The sequence below is a fragment of the Mus caroli genome, unplaced genomic scaffold (genome assembly GCF_978045245.1).
Source record: "Mus caroli unplaced genomic scaffold, Mus_caroli_1 scaffold_17, whole genome shotgun sequence".
In the NCBI taxonomy this organism is placed as follows: domain Eukaryota; kingdom Metazoa; phylum Chordata; class Mammalia; order Rodentia; family Muridae; genus Mus; species Mus caroli.
Genome location: NW_028227272.1, coordinates 88,807,176 through 88,822,898, shown reverse-complemented (window position 1 = coordinate 88,822,898; position 15,723 = coordinate 88,807,176). Strand labels below are relative to the sequence as shown.

Genomic DNA, 15,723 nt, shown 5'->3' with positions numbered 1-15,723 from the left:
TAAGTCTAGCCCTCAGTACTAACCACTGCCTGCCACTGTGGTTCAAGAGGATCAGGTGCTCTCTTCTGGCCTCCATGGACAACAAGCATGGTGCATAGACATGCATGTAGGCAGAATACCCGTACACATAAAATAAAAATTAAAAATAAATAGATTTCTAAAATAACTTATTTCCATTGGGTCAAGAATTAGAGGAAGGCCTTTTGCTAACTTAAATCACATGACCTACTCACCGAATAAATAGAACCAAACACCATGAGCCACATCACACCTCTACCCATCCAGTTCTCAAGGAGAACTCTAGGTTACTTCTAGACACAGCTCAGCTTTTGGTTGTCCAGACAGGAGTCCCGTCCTTGGCTCAGGCACTGCCAGCCACTGCACTGTGAACCTGCCAGTAACTACTGCCTTTGCTGGTGCCCTGCCATGTGGCTCCCAGCAACGCTTCTCCCTCACCTCTGCTGCTTTACAAGGGCAGATCACAGACCTCCTCGCTATTCTCCACTGTGTTCCCATGCTGAGACTCTCCATACAGGGACAATGCTGACGTTCCACACTGCTCTCAGGTAATGTGTCAGGAGAGCGGGGGCTAACATACATGCTTCTTTAAGGATCGGGGCCAATCACTTCACGTAGAAACAAACATTCGTGGAGAGTCTGAGCCACGCCATCAGCACTGACTAGGAAGCAGCTCATGGTGTGAACATGAGGTCAACCCTGAGTTCAGAGGAAAGTGCAGAGCTACAAGGGCCCCACAGGCCTTTGGGAGAAGTGAGATGTGGCTAACCCCTGAGGAACTGGAGGTCAGTGGGAAGGAGTGTCATAACCCATGGCGCTAAGGCCCAAGGCCCAGGGAGTTGGCTGTCTCAGACAAACTGCCAAGTGAGGCTGGACGAGACATGTTGCTGCAAAGGCAGGAAGAGACATGGTTGGGGGGAAACCTCACAGGCATGACAAAGAAAGACAATGGGAGTCTTGAGAATACTCTGGACAGCAGAGGGACACATGGACCAGGGGATGAGCACCAGGGTACAGCTGCACAGATGGCTGGCTGGACTGAGTAGCTGTCTCCATATCCATCATGGCCACGTTCCAAAGCATGGCAGGAGCCAGGACTGGCGACACAAGTCTGCAACCCTACCACTCGAGGCTGGAGGATTTCCAGTGAGAGTCCCCCCCTGGATGACACAGTAAGACCCTCAAAGGAAGGCCTTTAATCCCATATGCTTGTGACTTTGAGGCCAGCCCAGCCTACACAGTGAGGACCAGGCCAGTCAAGGCCATGTCTTAAAAAAAAAAAAAAAAAAAGAAAGAAAGAAAAGAAAAGAAAAATAAAGAAACACTATAGGTTGCCAGTACTCACACATACATAGCAGAATGCATTTCGGGGACTTAGGACTGGATTCCTCAACAAGCCCACTGCTCCTGTCCAGCACCTCTGGACCCCAGACAGCTCTGCTCCCTGCCTAAGCTGACTGTCAGTTACACTGCATGCTGTGGCTCTTGTTTGGGCCAAGAGCACATCTGTCCTCATGTGTCTAGCATGGGTCCTCCTTCCTCACTTGGCATAGGCAAGCAGGGAACTTTGTGCAGCAGGGAGCCGCAGTCAGCAATTCTTCCTGCCTGAGGAGTCTCAGCTCTAACCACCCTGTTCTCACCACTTCATGGTCACACCCACCCTCTGTCTTAGACTTATCTGTCTCTCACACCACCCCTCTCAGAGCCTCAGTAGCTAGGCCACAGGCACATGATGGCAGTTATCATGGGCTCACTCTCTAGGGTCACTGTGTTCTGACGAGGGCTGCTATGAGTTATCAGTGCACACTTGGGGACCCCCTGTGGTTGCAGCAGCAGGCCCAGCACTAGGGCCTAAAGGGGGACATTGTATGCTTCTCCTGTATATAAAAGCAGACAGATGGTGGGAAATGTAGCCCTCTGGCAGGCCCCTAAGAAATGTCTATGTGGTGAGCCACAGCCCACACTCTCCTTCATGAAGAAACGGAGGACCGTGAATGAAGCTGGCCAGGTGGAGTCTGCAGTCCCAAACGGGGGCTCACTACATTAAGAGGAAGGTGGAGGGGAGAAAGGAGGCACTTCTTGCTCGAGAGCCAGCAGGCCAGTCTCTTATGTTCCTATGTGTGTATCCGTGTGTATGGCTGGTTCTAGGATCCCTGAAAATTCCAGAACATGAAGAAGTTCAAGTCTCATCTTCTCAAGTAACATCAGTGAGCAATAACTCCTAAGAGGCAGAGCCCTGCTACAGAGTCAACTGTAGCCGCTATAGAACCAGTTTCCAAAAAACAACCTTTTATTTAGGGGGAAAAAAATCCAAAAAACAAAAAACAAACTTACTGAAAAGTAGCACTAATGGGAACAGTGCCCAGAACATGCACACGTTCTTCACATGAGTCCACCCACTGCTAACACCCAGCCCAGCCGCCATCTATGTGCTCCTGACTGCCCTTCCTAACCCACCCCCTTCCTCCCCCATCCATTTATTCCTGAAACACTTGATCACCAGGCTCTTACGTCACAGTTCTTTAAAAAAATATATGTTTTACTATTTACATATATATATATATGTATGTGGGTGCACAAAGAGGTCAAGAGAGGTCACCAGATACCCCAGAGCTGAAGTTACAGCTGGTGTAAGCTGCCTGATATGGGCACTGAAAGCCTACTTCAGGTCTTAATCAATGAGCTATCTCTCCAGCCCCCTAATCATGGGTCCCAATCTGTTGACAAAGCGTGGATGCTGTGCCTTTACTAAGTAGCATCCATTTGCCTCCACTGGTGATGGTCATTTTAATCACCTGATGAGGTGGTACCCTAGTTCTCAACTCTGTTATCACTGTATCCTTGCAAATAACAAGCATTTCTAGGGAGCCACGAAACACACACTTGTTCTTGTCCTTACATAAAATTCCCCTTAGATATATCCCACGGCCAGCCTAACTTGCTACCATGACGATACAGAGACTCTCTTCTGCAGCATCTTTGTGTCTGGAAGTGAGAACTAAAGGAGGTGTCAGAACCATGAATGAGTGATGTGATCTCGGTACTCACAGCAACTGAAAACAACATCATGACTGATGTAAGGCTGCATGAAAGACACCTGCCATGTCACAAACACCTCCAGTGAAGCGCTGCTTCCGTTTGCCAGGCCATGGCGCATGAGGAGGTCTCTATGCAGCCCCTACTCAGCAAATTCTGTCTCCAGCACTCCCTATCTGAGCTTGTCGGACTACTGGATACACGTTCAGCTGGTCCGCAGCCTCAGAACTAAGCTCGTAAGACACCGGCGCCTCTCATCAGGCTCAGGGTTCAGATAAGGAGGGTTCTTTGTACTGTGCAGCGCAATGTTGTTCCTTGAGGCTTTGTGTGTTCACGCTTAGACAGAGAACTTTAAATGAACGTAGAGACACTAACTTGCAGTTCTCCTTCCCACCATCCACCTGGGTTCTTTTTCCGGATCAGAATCAGCTGCCCAGGAGCCAGGGTGAGTTGTTCGGGACCAGTAGCAGCGTAGGAAGCAATAACCTGGGCAATTTCTGAAAAACAGGATCAAACGTTGCAGTGTGCGGTCAGTGAAGGGAAGAGATCCCTAGGACACACTATTGTTCAGGATCAGACACCAACGCCATGGAACTCCGCAGACTGGCTGCTTCCCACTCTGACCCCTGCTCTTGCCCCTCCCTGGGAGCCACAGTGCAGATGCTCTGTTTGTCTCTGTCTAGCTCAGACTTGTGCGGCCCTCACTGTCCTGTGACTCAGCAGCTCCCCGCCATCCTGCCTGCCCCCATTCATCCTGTCAAAGAACCTCCCACAGTTACTATGTGCCCGGATGAAGGGCCAGGACCCCGCTCCCATCTCCATAAATCTGAGGGACGCCTCCTTCTGCCTGAATACTAATGGGAGAAATGAGGTTTTCCTCAGGAACCCATAGGAGCCTGGCTACAGCTCACTTACACACACGGCTTAGGACCGTCTCCCACTAACATAGCCAAATCAGCCATGCCTCCTATTCTGGGAGTGCTCCATGAATTTCTGGTTTGAAACACAGAACCCTGAGTTTAACTTATTTCAAGTTACAAGAGGAACACAGAGTTATGAGAGCTTGGTGAAAACAGTCAGTCAGCGCGGAGATAAAACCGTATCAGGCCACGGGTGCGGTGTGGGGGGAAGCGATCCAGAATTGTTCTCCACACTCATTACCATCTCAGTGAATCCGAAAGGACAGAAAGGAAGGAAGGATGGCAAGAAAGAAGTATGAAGTACAGAGAGATGGGAAGGAGGGGTGGGGGTGGGGCCCCACATTCCAACACTGCCTACAGAGTGAAGGGCAGAAATAAGAGGCGGCTCCTTTAAGCAGCCCTATCACCCTGTCCTGAAATCTGAGGCTGGCCACCACAACAGGAGGAGGAGAAGCAGCCTGCCTGCCTGTGCTTCAGAAAGCCCAGAAAGGCAAAAAGCCCGGAGGCTGGCTCCCAGCTAGTCTGTGTCTAGCCAAGAGCCCAAGCAGGGAATCTGTGGGGAGGGACGCTCCTCTGGCATGCTAAGGACAAGTTCTAGATTTCAAGTTTTTGGTTTGGAGAAAGTCCCAATTAGTGTCCTATTTGGCATCAGCTGTTTCTGCTCCTCAAAGGACCTGGCATACTAGCTGGCGATTTGTTCTGGCATTTTGAAAGGGCTCTGTGTCTCCAAACAGCTTGCGAATTTCAAGGTAAAGCGAGGCCCATCTGAGGGCTGTAAGTGAACTATCTGGACCCTCTGGAATGGCGCCTGTTCAAGTACAGACACCATCCAGCAATAGCAGAGGCCCAGCTTTGTGCGCTGACTAAAATCCCCTTCCTGTCTGTGTGAGCCCAACTGGAGCTGAGCACAGCCTCTCAGCAGGCAGAGCAGTGCCCCTTCCAACCTATAATTTCCTAAGGTCAACCTTGGCCAGGAAGACAGGCCACACCAACTGTATCATCGCACAGCTGCCTCCTCCTCTCTTTTACCCCACTATTAATAGAATGTGTGATTTTGTTTAAATAAACTGAAATTCTAGACTCTGAAGCACGATTATCATTTGGTACCTTCACTGTTTGCCTGGGAAAGCCCGATTTTCAAGTAATGAGACCGATCACCCGATGCTGTCGCCTTGCCTCTGACCTCCACTGCTATGTCATTGGAGCTCTGTGTGCTAACAGGCGCCAGAAAGGGCTTTCCAAACCCAACGAGATGACCCTGCAGTTTCCCGGCTCTGTACCCGTCAACTTCCCACCATCTTGCCTGTGAAAATCAACTCCCCACAGCTGTGGCAACAAGCACACTTGAGAGCCAAGTACATTTAATTAACAGGGAAGGAAGGATCTTGCCGGGCACTGTCAGGGAAGATCCCTTTGCCTCTACTGTAGACTTCTGGCTGTGATAAACAATGACTGGGGAACAACTATCAAGTACATTCATTAACATTGAAGCACAAGCATCAGGGTTTACAACTTACCAGGTTTTTTTCCTAAACTCCCTGTTTTCCCAGCAGTTCCAGAGCCCTTAAAACAGAGCAGAAGGTCTCATTGGCACGCTGAAGAGTTCATCATGAAACTTAAAATGATTAATGACACAAACCCACCGGAGCCCTAAAATCCCCCTTCATTCAGGAGAGACGTGGAAGCACGTGACAACTGGGCTGCTGGGGGCTCAGGCACACCCTGGGGCCGGAGGATCCAACAGAAGGCTCCGGGCCAGGAGCACTGTGCTCGCCTCGCCCTCACTTTACATCCACACGTCGAGCCAGGACGTACTTCTTACACTACAGCGTAGAGATACTACAGACATCTGAGTCTGCTGCCCAGACAGAATACATTAAATACACCCGCATTTCACTATGCTTGTACTAGAATTCTCCTTAAGAACTGCACCAGCATTGGGTGGCTAGGCTCCCCCCTTCCCCACTTCTCTCTCCCCAGAGCCCCCCCCCCCCCGCCCCCCTGCCCTGCATGGTGTTCCCACCCTATTTCACAGTCTCAGCACCACCTTTTCTCTCTCCATGCTGGAAGCACAAACACAGAAGCAATCCATATTTTTTCCCAACAACTGAGTGTTCCAGAAACACTGTGGGGCTGAATTCCTCCCAGATACCCATGGAACTTTAACCCAGCTGAGTCAGCCAGCGGAGACCATGGGAGCCAGGACAGGGGCCAGCATGCACTCTGTGGGACAAAGTGGCTTATTGTCAATTAATGCTCCCCTTGAGAGCCTACCCTTGTAGTAAATTAAGTATTTCAATTGAAATAAGACAAAGGGTTTAATAAGCCAAGCCAGAGTTACTGTAAAGATAAAAATGTGCAGTGGAATGCATTTTATTATCATTGCTGCTGTATCCCAGTACTGGAATTGAACGGCTATTAGAGAAGAGGAAGGTTTAAAGTAAAATTGACTCTAATTATTTAATTTATTAAATCAATTAATTATTAATAATTTAATCTATTAATTTTTTTGTTATTTTCATAGTCTGCATATCAAATAAAGAACAGCAATGAGAGAGTGCTTGCATCTGCTCCTGTGCATAAGCTTGTAACAATTCCCAATGCTCCATGCACAGAAGAGAGCAATGGGTGTCATCCAGGTACAGAGGTCACAGGGCTCCAGTGTGTTCTCTGTGAGAAGCCCCGGGCACAGGGGACCGGGTTCTGTCCTGGCTGAGTCTACAGAACAGGTGCCCCAGAGGGGCAGGAAGGGCTGCCCGCAGACCTGTGGGTCCAGCCTGGTGTCTGGACCACGGTGCACTGTTTTCTCAAGTTTGATAGGACTTTGCCCTTACATTTAACTTCGTATTTTTATTGTCATTTGAATGTTATTTGATTAAAAGAATCTTAACACATAGCTATTCCACAGCCAAAAATTAATTAACTGAAGGCGATGGTAAGCAACAGCTCATAGGTCAGTTGGCCTTTAAAGCCACAATGCTCACTGTTTGCAGACTTTGGATGCTTTTAGGCAGAAAACTGTAATTTATTAAAATGTAGCCGGGCGTGGTGGCGCATGCCTTTAATCCCAGCACTCGGGAGGCAGAGGCAGGCGGATTTCTGAGTTCAAGGCCAGCCTGGTCTACAAAGTGAGTTCCAGGACAGCCAGGGCTACACAGAGAAATCCTGTCTCAGAAAACCAAAAAAAAAAAAAAAAAAAAAAGTAATGTAAGAAAGAGCTTTTGGTTTTCCCGGTAACAGCTTATTTTTACTCTGTTACTTAAATATGTATTAAGGCTATTTCTCTGTATCCACCCACCCACACACCCATCTACCCACCCATCCATCCATCCATCCATCCATCCACCCACCCACCCATCCATCCACCCACCCACCCACCCACCCACCCATCCATCCATCCATCCATCCATCCATCCATCCATCCATCCATCCATCCACACAGAAAATGTAGGCAAAATTTCAATGAATAAAGCAAAAATAAGTTTCGATGCTAACCAGATGGCCTTGATTTGACCTGATGGAAAGGGTTTTCAGTCTGATGGCGGAACTGACATTCCCTACTCCTGAAATGTCATTGTCACGATCTTAATGGAGCCAACTCGTTGGCCTGGGGAAGGGTTAGATTCCCGCTTTTTGATCTATGCAGTTCAGCAAGCTGGCTGGCCCATCTCCTCTCTGCCAGATCCTGCAGGGTGTGCAGGCTTACACAAACACCCAGGACTTAGCACACTGCTTCCAACACTGCCGCAAACAAAACTCTCCCAAGCAACAGTTTTGTTTTACTAAATTGTTTTAAAAATCATTTCTGGAGTGAGAAGGTCAACGGCAAATGTACTACAAGTCATAAGGTTCACCCTTGCCAAAGCCACTAGGGCTACAAGGGCCTACAGAAGCCAATGTGCACCATGTCTGGCATTTAAATGACAGCGAGTGCCTGGCCACTCATGCCTACTCAACAGTGCTGCCTCTACTCTCTGTCAGATGCTCTCTCTCTCAGTGAGGGGAAAGAGAGCAACTATAGTTCCACTGCCCTTGAAAAACCTAAGGTCTATTCCTGTGGGCTTGCCTTCTGCTTCTGTTAGACACTATAATTATACCACGGAACTCCTCTAACTTGAACTTGGCCACCCTAAACCACCCTCCGACCCAACCATTTCATTACGGTTGCACCACCTCAAGACCACATCCTATGCAGTCAGAAATCTAAGGAGCCATTTCCAACCTATGAGGACTGTGGGACTGCCAAAGCCTACCAGCCTACGGGAACTTGGTGTTTTTCTAAACACAGAGTTGAAAGTTTCTATCGCCCACTGCTCGGGCTCAGTGTCAGTAGTGCACCTTCATTTACACAGTCCAAGTGCTGCTGTGAGCGTGACTCAGAAGAACTAAGCAAGTTTACTCAAAATCATCAACTGGTTACATGCAGGAACGGGATCAGCACTGAGCGCTGGACCAGAGGGATGAAGAGCAGGCTCCTGAGTGCAGCCTCCACTTAACCCTGGAGTTTTGCATGGAGGAGGCCACACCACTGAAGGAGATGGTCAGACAGCTGCAGGCCACTTTAGTTACCACCACATTCCAGAACTCAGCAGAACCCAACACAGCGTTCCACCGCCAAACACGGTGACTCCCCGCCAAGAGAACCACTACACAGACAGGGAGAGGAAACAGTTAATGTGGGTTTACCTCTGAATCTTTAAGCCTCACATAGTTAGAAGGGAAGACTCCGGACTTGTCGCCCACCGTTCCCGTCCACCAGTCACCATCTTTCTTGGTAACCACAATCACATCCCCTTGCTGAAAGGTTAAATCTCCTTGCTCAGAACTCTCGTATGTGTACATGGCAATAAACTCTGGAGAAATATCGAGATACGGAGAAAGCTTGATTGTTTAACAATCCCAGACAGCTTTGCAAAGGTAAGTTTATGATTCAGGAAGTCAGGGTGAGAGCCACTCGAGAAGCACTAGGCACGGATTAGAACCCAGGGCTGCCCCATTGCCCTACTGCACATATGAACTCAGTGCACGCGGAGACGGCTGCTGTGAGGACCCAGCTCCAGGACCTCACGGCAAGCGCAGTGCACAGCTCCTGACGGCGTCAAGAATGATTTAGTTACATCATCACCTCTTTAAATAAAAGATGATTCCACATTTACCTTTAGTTGATGCTAAGTGAGTGTCTACTGTGTGCTATGTATGGGGTAGGATGTGTTCACATGAAGGTTTGGTGTGCAAATGTCTTTATTTCAGTTTTGAGGGGAGCATGTTACAGTTTAGAAGACTTTCAAATACGGTTCATCCTTTATATCAATCAAATGATACACCTTTCACCGTTTAAGTGCCCCAGTGACACTTGAAACATACAGTGCCATGGATACAAATGTAGGGGGCGATTTAAGAGCCAAACAAAGCCATGGGCATCTGGTTATGGTTGAACATCTGCTGTCACCCAGGCTGCACAAGCAGGTACAGTGGATTAATGACAAGAGTAATATCTTCCTAACCTATGCCAATCATTTTTTAACAAGCTCATTAGAAAAGACTCCTTATGGGATTCAGTCTCATGGAGTAGAGCTGGTGTTCCTAGTGGTGCGAGCAGGAGGTGTGTGCTCCATGGAGCACGTCCCTGTAACTGAGAGTAGAACTCTGCTTTGCTTTGAACTGACCCTGAGGCTCAGAACAGAGTCCAGTCAAATCCTACACATTAAGTACAAAAGACGTACAGAAGAGACACTGGTTTCATCCATTCGTCAGGCCTCTGTGTATTTTAAGTAACTTTAATGAAGCATTTCAGAACAGACACTGTACTGTCACACTGTAACACACATTACAAATGATAAAACCCTACAATGCAAGGTTGGCTTGCAGCTAGAACTTTGGTATACAGATCTCCATTGGCCAATTTTACATTCACGGTATTCTGCGTGTAGCTCATGTGTGAAGGTCAGATGACTAGTCCCAGAGTTGGTGCTCTCCCTCCACCATACAGGTTTTGGGAATCACACTGAGATGTCAGGTTTGGCTACAAGCACATTCCTGGCTGAGCCATCTTGCCAGCTCCTCCCCTGGCTAATGTAAAGAGCTTTGTTCTAATGAAAACTGAAATAAGTACACAGAACAAAACCCCTGAAGTCTGAGCTGAGTGGGCATCCCTAACCTCAAGGGGCTTCCTTCAAAAGCAGGTAACTGGCAACCTGGGCTTAGGCCGCCCAACACCGCTGACACAAGGGCACACAGCGGGCACCGTGAAGCTCCACAGTTAGAAGTGAGAGCGCACATCACAAGCACGGCTTAGAAAGATCAAAGCCCCAGCAGGGGGTCCTCTTTCCTCCTGTAACCCGCATGCTTATTGACTTCTCAGTGTTCTGGACACTGACTAGTCACATCTGTCCCTCCACTGCCCACTCCCACCTGCCATTGCTGACAGGATGCTAGGCACTCTACATTTCCTGGATTATCTAATATGTAAGTCACCTTCTTTAAATCATTTAAAATCTTGGAGTAGCCTTCAAAATAGGAAACTCAAAAATGGGACCTCTAGCTGAGAGCAGTAATGTAGCTCAAAATATAAGGAGCCTGCAGAGGGTAAGGCTTCACCTGCCCGCCCACCCGCCCTGCAAGAGGCTGTGGGAAAGCCAGACTCCAGGAGGGACTTCAGGCTCCCAGCAGGCTTGCTTGCAGGAGACATTTAGAGAGGGGCACAGGCCAGTCCCAAGCCACTACTTAGAGCTATCTGAATCTGTTTAAATCCAGTTTACAGTTTAAATGAGGTGATGCTTAATGTATTATTAATAAGAGGCCCATTAATCTGTAAATAGCCTTTCTCTGGTTTTCTGATGCCAGCATCCTCCTACCACTGTTCCTTCCTCGAGGCCGGCAGTCTTCCTGGGGGTTTCTTCTGCCTCAATCATTTCAAAGCAGACAGCCACTGACGATGGGAACCTGCCTCTGTTCTGCTGCTTGACTCTGGAGTAAGGGTGGGTTGGCTGTGACCTATTTATTAGGACCTCAGGGGTTATAGTCTCTGTCCATGTTTTTCCACACTGCTGTGAGCAGTGATAAAACGCTCACTGCTCTAAGTGGCTCCACTGGTAAGCAAGAGAATAAGGAAAATGAGGAAGTTGGACACTGACTGGCTTTCGTTCTAAAAGTTTCAAATGTTTTCTCAGAATCCCTATAATAAGTTCTCCCTCAATGGAGGCTTCTTGTGCCCACTGCACAGATGAGGAGGTTAAGGCAATTACTCACTCTTATGTAATTACTATGACTGGGCCAGAATATGAATTCTCCCCCACTAGTGAGACCTGATTACATATAGTACACTCACGGTTTTTATAATTGCTGTTTTGGGAAGAGGTAAAATTTGCTTTTAATTAGGTTGAAGGCATGTTATATCTAAAGAGTTTTGACTTGTCCTAGTAGTGCTAAACTAATTATTAAGAAAATGTGAATATGTAAAGGTGATTATTTTAAGTTCATATAATAATAAATACATACATTCATATAAAAATAAATAATAATAGTTCTGTGGAAAAGGTTGGAATCTTTTTTTTTGTGTGTGGTGATGATAACTATGCGTAAACAATAATTACTTTAAATCATCTTCTTGAGAATGGAACTCTGTCCCTGTGAGTCTGAACTGGCTTCATTTCTGCCGCCTCCACTGAAGTAATTGTTCCAAGAATCCTGTTCTCCATTGGCAAGGTCTCTAAGGAGCACAACACTTTATGGCAATGCACTGAGCATCCTCTGTCCTCACATGGCGACTGGAGACACCTGTGAGGAGGTCACCACACCTACGGACACCCAGAAGCAGAGCCTGCTGCACTGCATGGGTGCTTAACTCAAGTGGCACTGGTTGGCTGGCACCTACCACGTGACCATGCAAAAGACCAGTGAGGCCCAATCATGTCAGTTTGATTCATTTTAAAAACTTAAATAATACCTTTCTTCATAGGCTGGCGAATAACATCTAGGATTATGCCAGATCAGAGGAAAAAAAGGAATTAACTATTTGTGTAATAAATACTGAAAATGAATGTTTCAGGCATAAATAATCCACACAGAGGGCAGAGAAGCGATCTCCTTAGGGAATGCAGTGGGCTTCTCTCAATGCCAGACATAATCAGAGAGTCCAGATTGGCATGATCAATGCTTCTAAGAAGCACTATGAGAGGACTTCAGAAAGTAGTTTGCTCAATCTCGGTTTTACCTCAGTGCTCTCGAGGCTGAAGGGAAATGAGCAGCCTATTTAAAGTGAATGCAGTCATTAGGAACATTTACAGTCCGCACTGAATGCCCCCAACCTTCTAAGGAGGCCGCACACCCAGGTCCTTACCTTCTCCGGGAATGGCTGGCTTGGCGGCGGGGGAAGCCACTCTCTTTAGACTAGCAGGACTTTCAGTAGGGCCAGTATCGATGCTGTGAGGAGGGAAGAATAATTAGTTTAGTATTTTAGTTCTCATCTGAAAATGCCAAAAGACGCTGCCTTCTCTGAAAGCTATGAGTGCACAGCTGCAGCAGTCACCTGCAGTGGGGTTAGAACACAGGAGGGTGCCAGCAGCCACCAGGCCCAGGCTGGGGTTTCTCCCACTTGCTATTCTGGGCCCACAAGCTCAGTGCCAGTCTCCTCAGCACTGACTAGAAGCAACCATGAGGGTATGTCCACTAGCTGTAACCTCTCACAGCCCCCAGCTGGTTCTGGACATCTTTAAATGTTAGAATAACAACCTTGTGGGTTCTCTGCTACATGCAGACACTAATGAAGAAAGCCATTTGTTCATTCTTCCGAATCCATCCATTACTTTCCCAAAGGCCTTGATTGTAAGTATTTGTATGTATTTTTGGTACCATACTGGGCATAAAGAGTCAAAACTCTCAAACAGTTCAGGGATTCTTCTACAAGCCAATTGCAGAACATGATTTAAGGCTTCCCTGCCAGGGGAGGTACAGCTCACAAGAATAGGCTCACTTTCTGCATTTCATACATAGTCTAGTTTTCAGAAGACAGTCAGCCTGCAGCCCCCTGCATGAATCTTAACTAGCACAAACAATACTATTTCATCAAAGAGAAGCAGGTAAATAAAAATACCTTGTGGATTTCCTTACGGGCCCTGAAATGAGTTTCACGTAAGACTTTGGGAACCAACCCTTCTGACCTTGGACTTCTCCAAACCACCACATGTCTTGCTGTTCCAGAACGGTGATGACGTCACTTTTGTTAAAATTTAAGTGGTTGTCTTTTTTGGCTCTCCAGGGATACAGGGCTTGCGCTTGTAGCCCTTCCACCTTTTCACCCTTATGTGGAATGACATAAAGGATCCGTGATTACACTGCAGCTTGCTACCAAGCAACACAGCGAGTGCCGAGCACATGAGCACGCGCACACTCACACACACACACACACACACACACACACACACACACACACACACACACACACACACACATACACAGAGGACGCTGCCCCAGCTCAGGAGTGCTAGACACCTCGCTGCTTCTCAGCAATTGCTCATTTCAAAAGTGGAGACAAAAACCTGTCGCCACTCTCAGAGCCCTGTCAGGCTGCATTGCTGCAGCCACACTTGCTCTAAGTCTTTTGTATTCCAACGTCATGGCTCAGTTTAGGAGTTGACTGCATTTCAATCTGTACGGGCATGTGCAAACAGGCCATGCACTGGACTGTGCTTTTATTTCCCATAAGTCCAGATACTGTGGGATTATAAGAATGAAGAAAACATCATTTCTGCTCTCTCCACATAGTTTGGATAAAACATTTTATTAACCTTGAAGTGCTATAGAAATATTCTCTAGTGAGGAACTTAGTGTGCAAGGAACAGATAGAAACTGCCACGTGTATCATCGGGTGGAGTGAAACACACTATACAAAACTTCTGCTTCCCTGCAGGACCAGAGAGAAAAGGCCAACCCCTGCCTCGGGGCGCCAGGGACAGTTTCACAGGGGAGGAGGCACTTGAGCTGGGCCTTGAAGGATTTGGAGAGCTAGGGCGGCAAAAGGGCGCTCCAGGCCAAAGGCACAGCACAGGCAAAGGCCCTGAGGTGGCAGGCTGAGTGCACAGCACGTGGTCCAGGAGGAGGAGCAGGCTCCGGGGCTGTGGGCAGCCTCGGCTCAGGAAGGGGTGGAGCAGGAGGCATGGCTGCAAAGGCAGGCAAGGCGCTTATTATCTGCTTCAGATCATTACAATGACTTAAAGAAATAAACAAACCAAGTCCCACTTCAATTTCCCATAAATGGATAAAGAACAAGAGTTAATGCCCAAGGACAGTTGGTCTGGAGCTGCCTACACTTGCCAGAACATAACTGGCCAGTAGCTCCCATGAGTGTGCTCATGACCCCTGACCCTTGCTCTGCACGGATCCTTACCTCCTTATGCCTATAACATGGACTCCCCCATTTTAGCCCTAGCATCGCTCTTCTCTGTCCACCCCCCAAAGCCCCCCACCATCCCGTCTGCAGAGCTTATGCCTTGTCTAACCTTTTCAACTAATTCAGGGACTTCCAGGCCAGACTGAAAGGGAAGCGACTTGCTCTGTGCCTCTACAGACTTTTGGGATGCCTCCCAACACCTCTCCTTTCTCTGGGTTGGGTTTCTGAAACAGCCTGAAGTCAGACAAGAACACTGGGGGTGAATCCCAGGCTCTCCACTTGCTAATTTCATGACACTTAAGCAATTGAGAGATTTTTCAGTTTCTACACCTACCAAAGAGATGGCACTCTCCTGAAGATGCTGTGATGTTCAGTAAAGACCTCCACACAGCCTTTGCTGAAACTGCACTAACAGTTAGGAGGTATAGTCCCAAGATCTCTGGTCTCCGGTGGGCAGTATTGCTAGAGGATGCTGAATTCAGCTTACTAGGGAACACCCCTCCTCCCCAGTTAGTTCCTAAGCCTATCTACCAACCAGGTCCCGAGGGCTTGCTCATCATCCAGCGACTGATGGTCACTCTGTCACTCTGTGTCAGTTCTCTCTGCCTCACAAACCAACAGGCCTTTCAGGGCTCAGCTTCCTCTTACCCCACTGCCATCTGGACTGACCTCACCCCGAACCCCTTCAAGTCACCAAGGGAAGCATTCTCCTTATCCACAGGGGTCTCTTTGCCCTAAGTGGGTTTGGATAATGTGACCACCTCACTCTCCCCCAGGCTCTTGAACCCACTCTTGTCCCCACGCTTCTTGTGCCTCGTGTACAGTGCCTCCTTGGTCACTGTGCTTAAGTGTTGAGTCAGGCAGAGGAGAGGCACTGCTGCTGAGTGGTCCTCCCATGCGCCCTCACTGCACACTCCTGGTCTCCTGCGGTCTCACGTGAGCCTCTGCCCCGAGGGCCTGGGCCTGCTCTGTTTCCCCTCTTCCGTGGCGTGGACACATGGACTCAGCAGGGTCTAGGCTTCCACACTGAGCACCCTCGGGAGCACTGCTGCACAGCAGCTCTGATCTTCCTGACGACCACTTCCTTACATGCCTGGAAGCTCCTCTAATCTAAGCATTTTCAGAACAGAAACTCCCCGTGATTTCCTGGGGCCTCCAGGATGGGCATTTGCTGTTTGATTGATTGATTGATTTTATTCCTTTATTATCATTACATTAATTAAAGGAGACATGTTCACAATAACAACCCCTGTGTTTTCAGAAACACTGTTACTTAGCAGGTCTCCCCATTAGCCTGAAATCAGCCTTCCTTTTCCAGTACAGACTGATGGGGTAGCCAAATGGGCGGGCTGTCCCAGAATT

At 48.1% G+C, this 15,723-nt stretch overlaps 1 protein-coding gene across 3 annotated transcripts in view; it reads right to left on the bottom strand.

Annotated features, from left to right (window-relative positions):
- Itsn1 (intersectin 1) overlaps positions 1-15,723 on the bottom strand; it is a 188,141-nt gene that overhangs the window by 50,858 nt on the left and 121,560 nt on the right. For all 3 annotated transcript variants that reach the window (XM_029470690.2, XM_085832140.1, XM_085832141.1), the window contains 5 exons: positions 13,066-13,271; positions 12,313-12,395; positions 8,661-8,827; positions 5,492-5,537; positions 3,430-3,551 (listed from right to left, as the gene is read on the bottom strand). In XM_029470690.2, the coding sequence (XP_029326550.1) occupies positions 3,430-3,551; positions 5,492-5,537; positions 8,661-8,827; positions 12,313-12,395; positions 13,066-13,271 (624 nt within the window). The remainder of the gene's footprint in view (positions 1-3,429; positions 3,552-5,491; positions 5,538-8,660; positions 8,828-12,312; positions 12,396-13,065; positions 13,272-15,723) is intronic.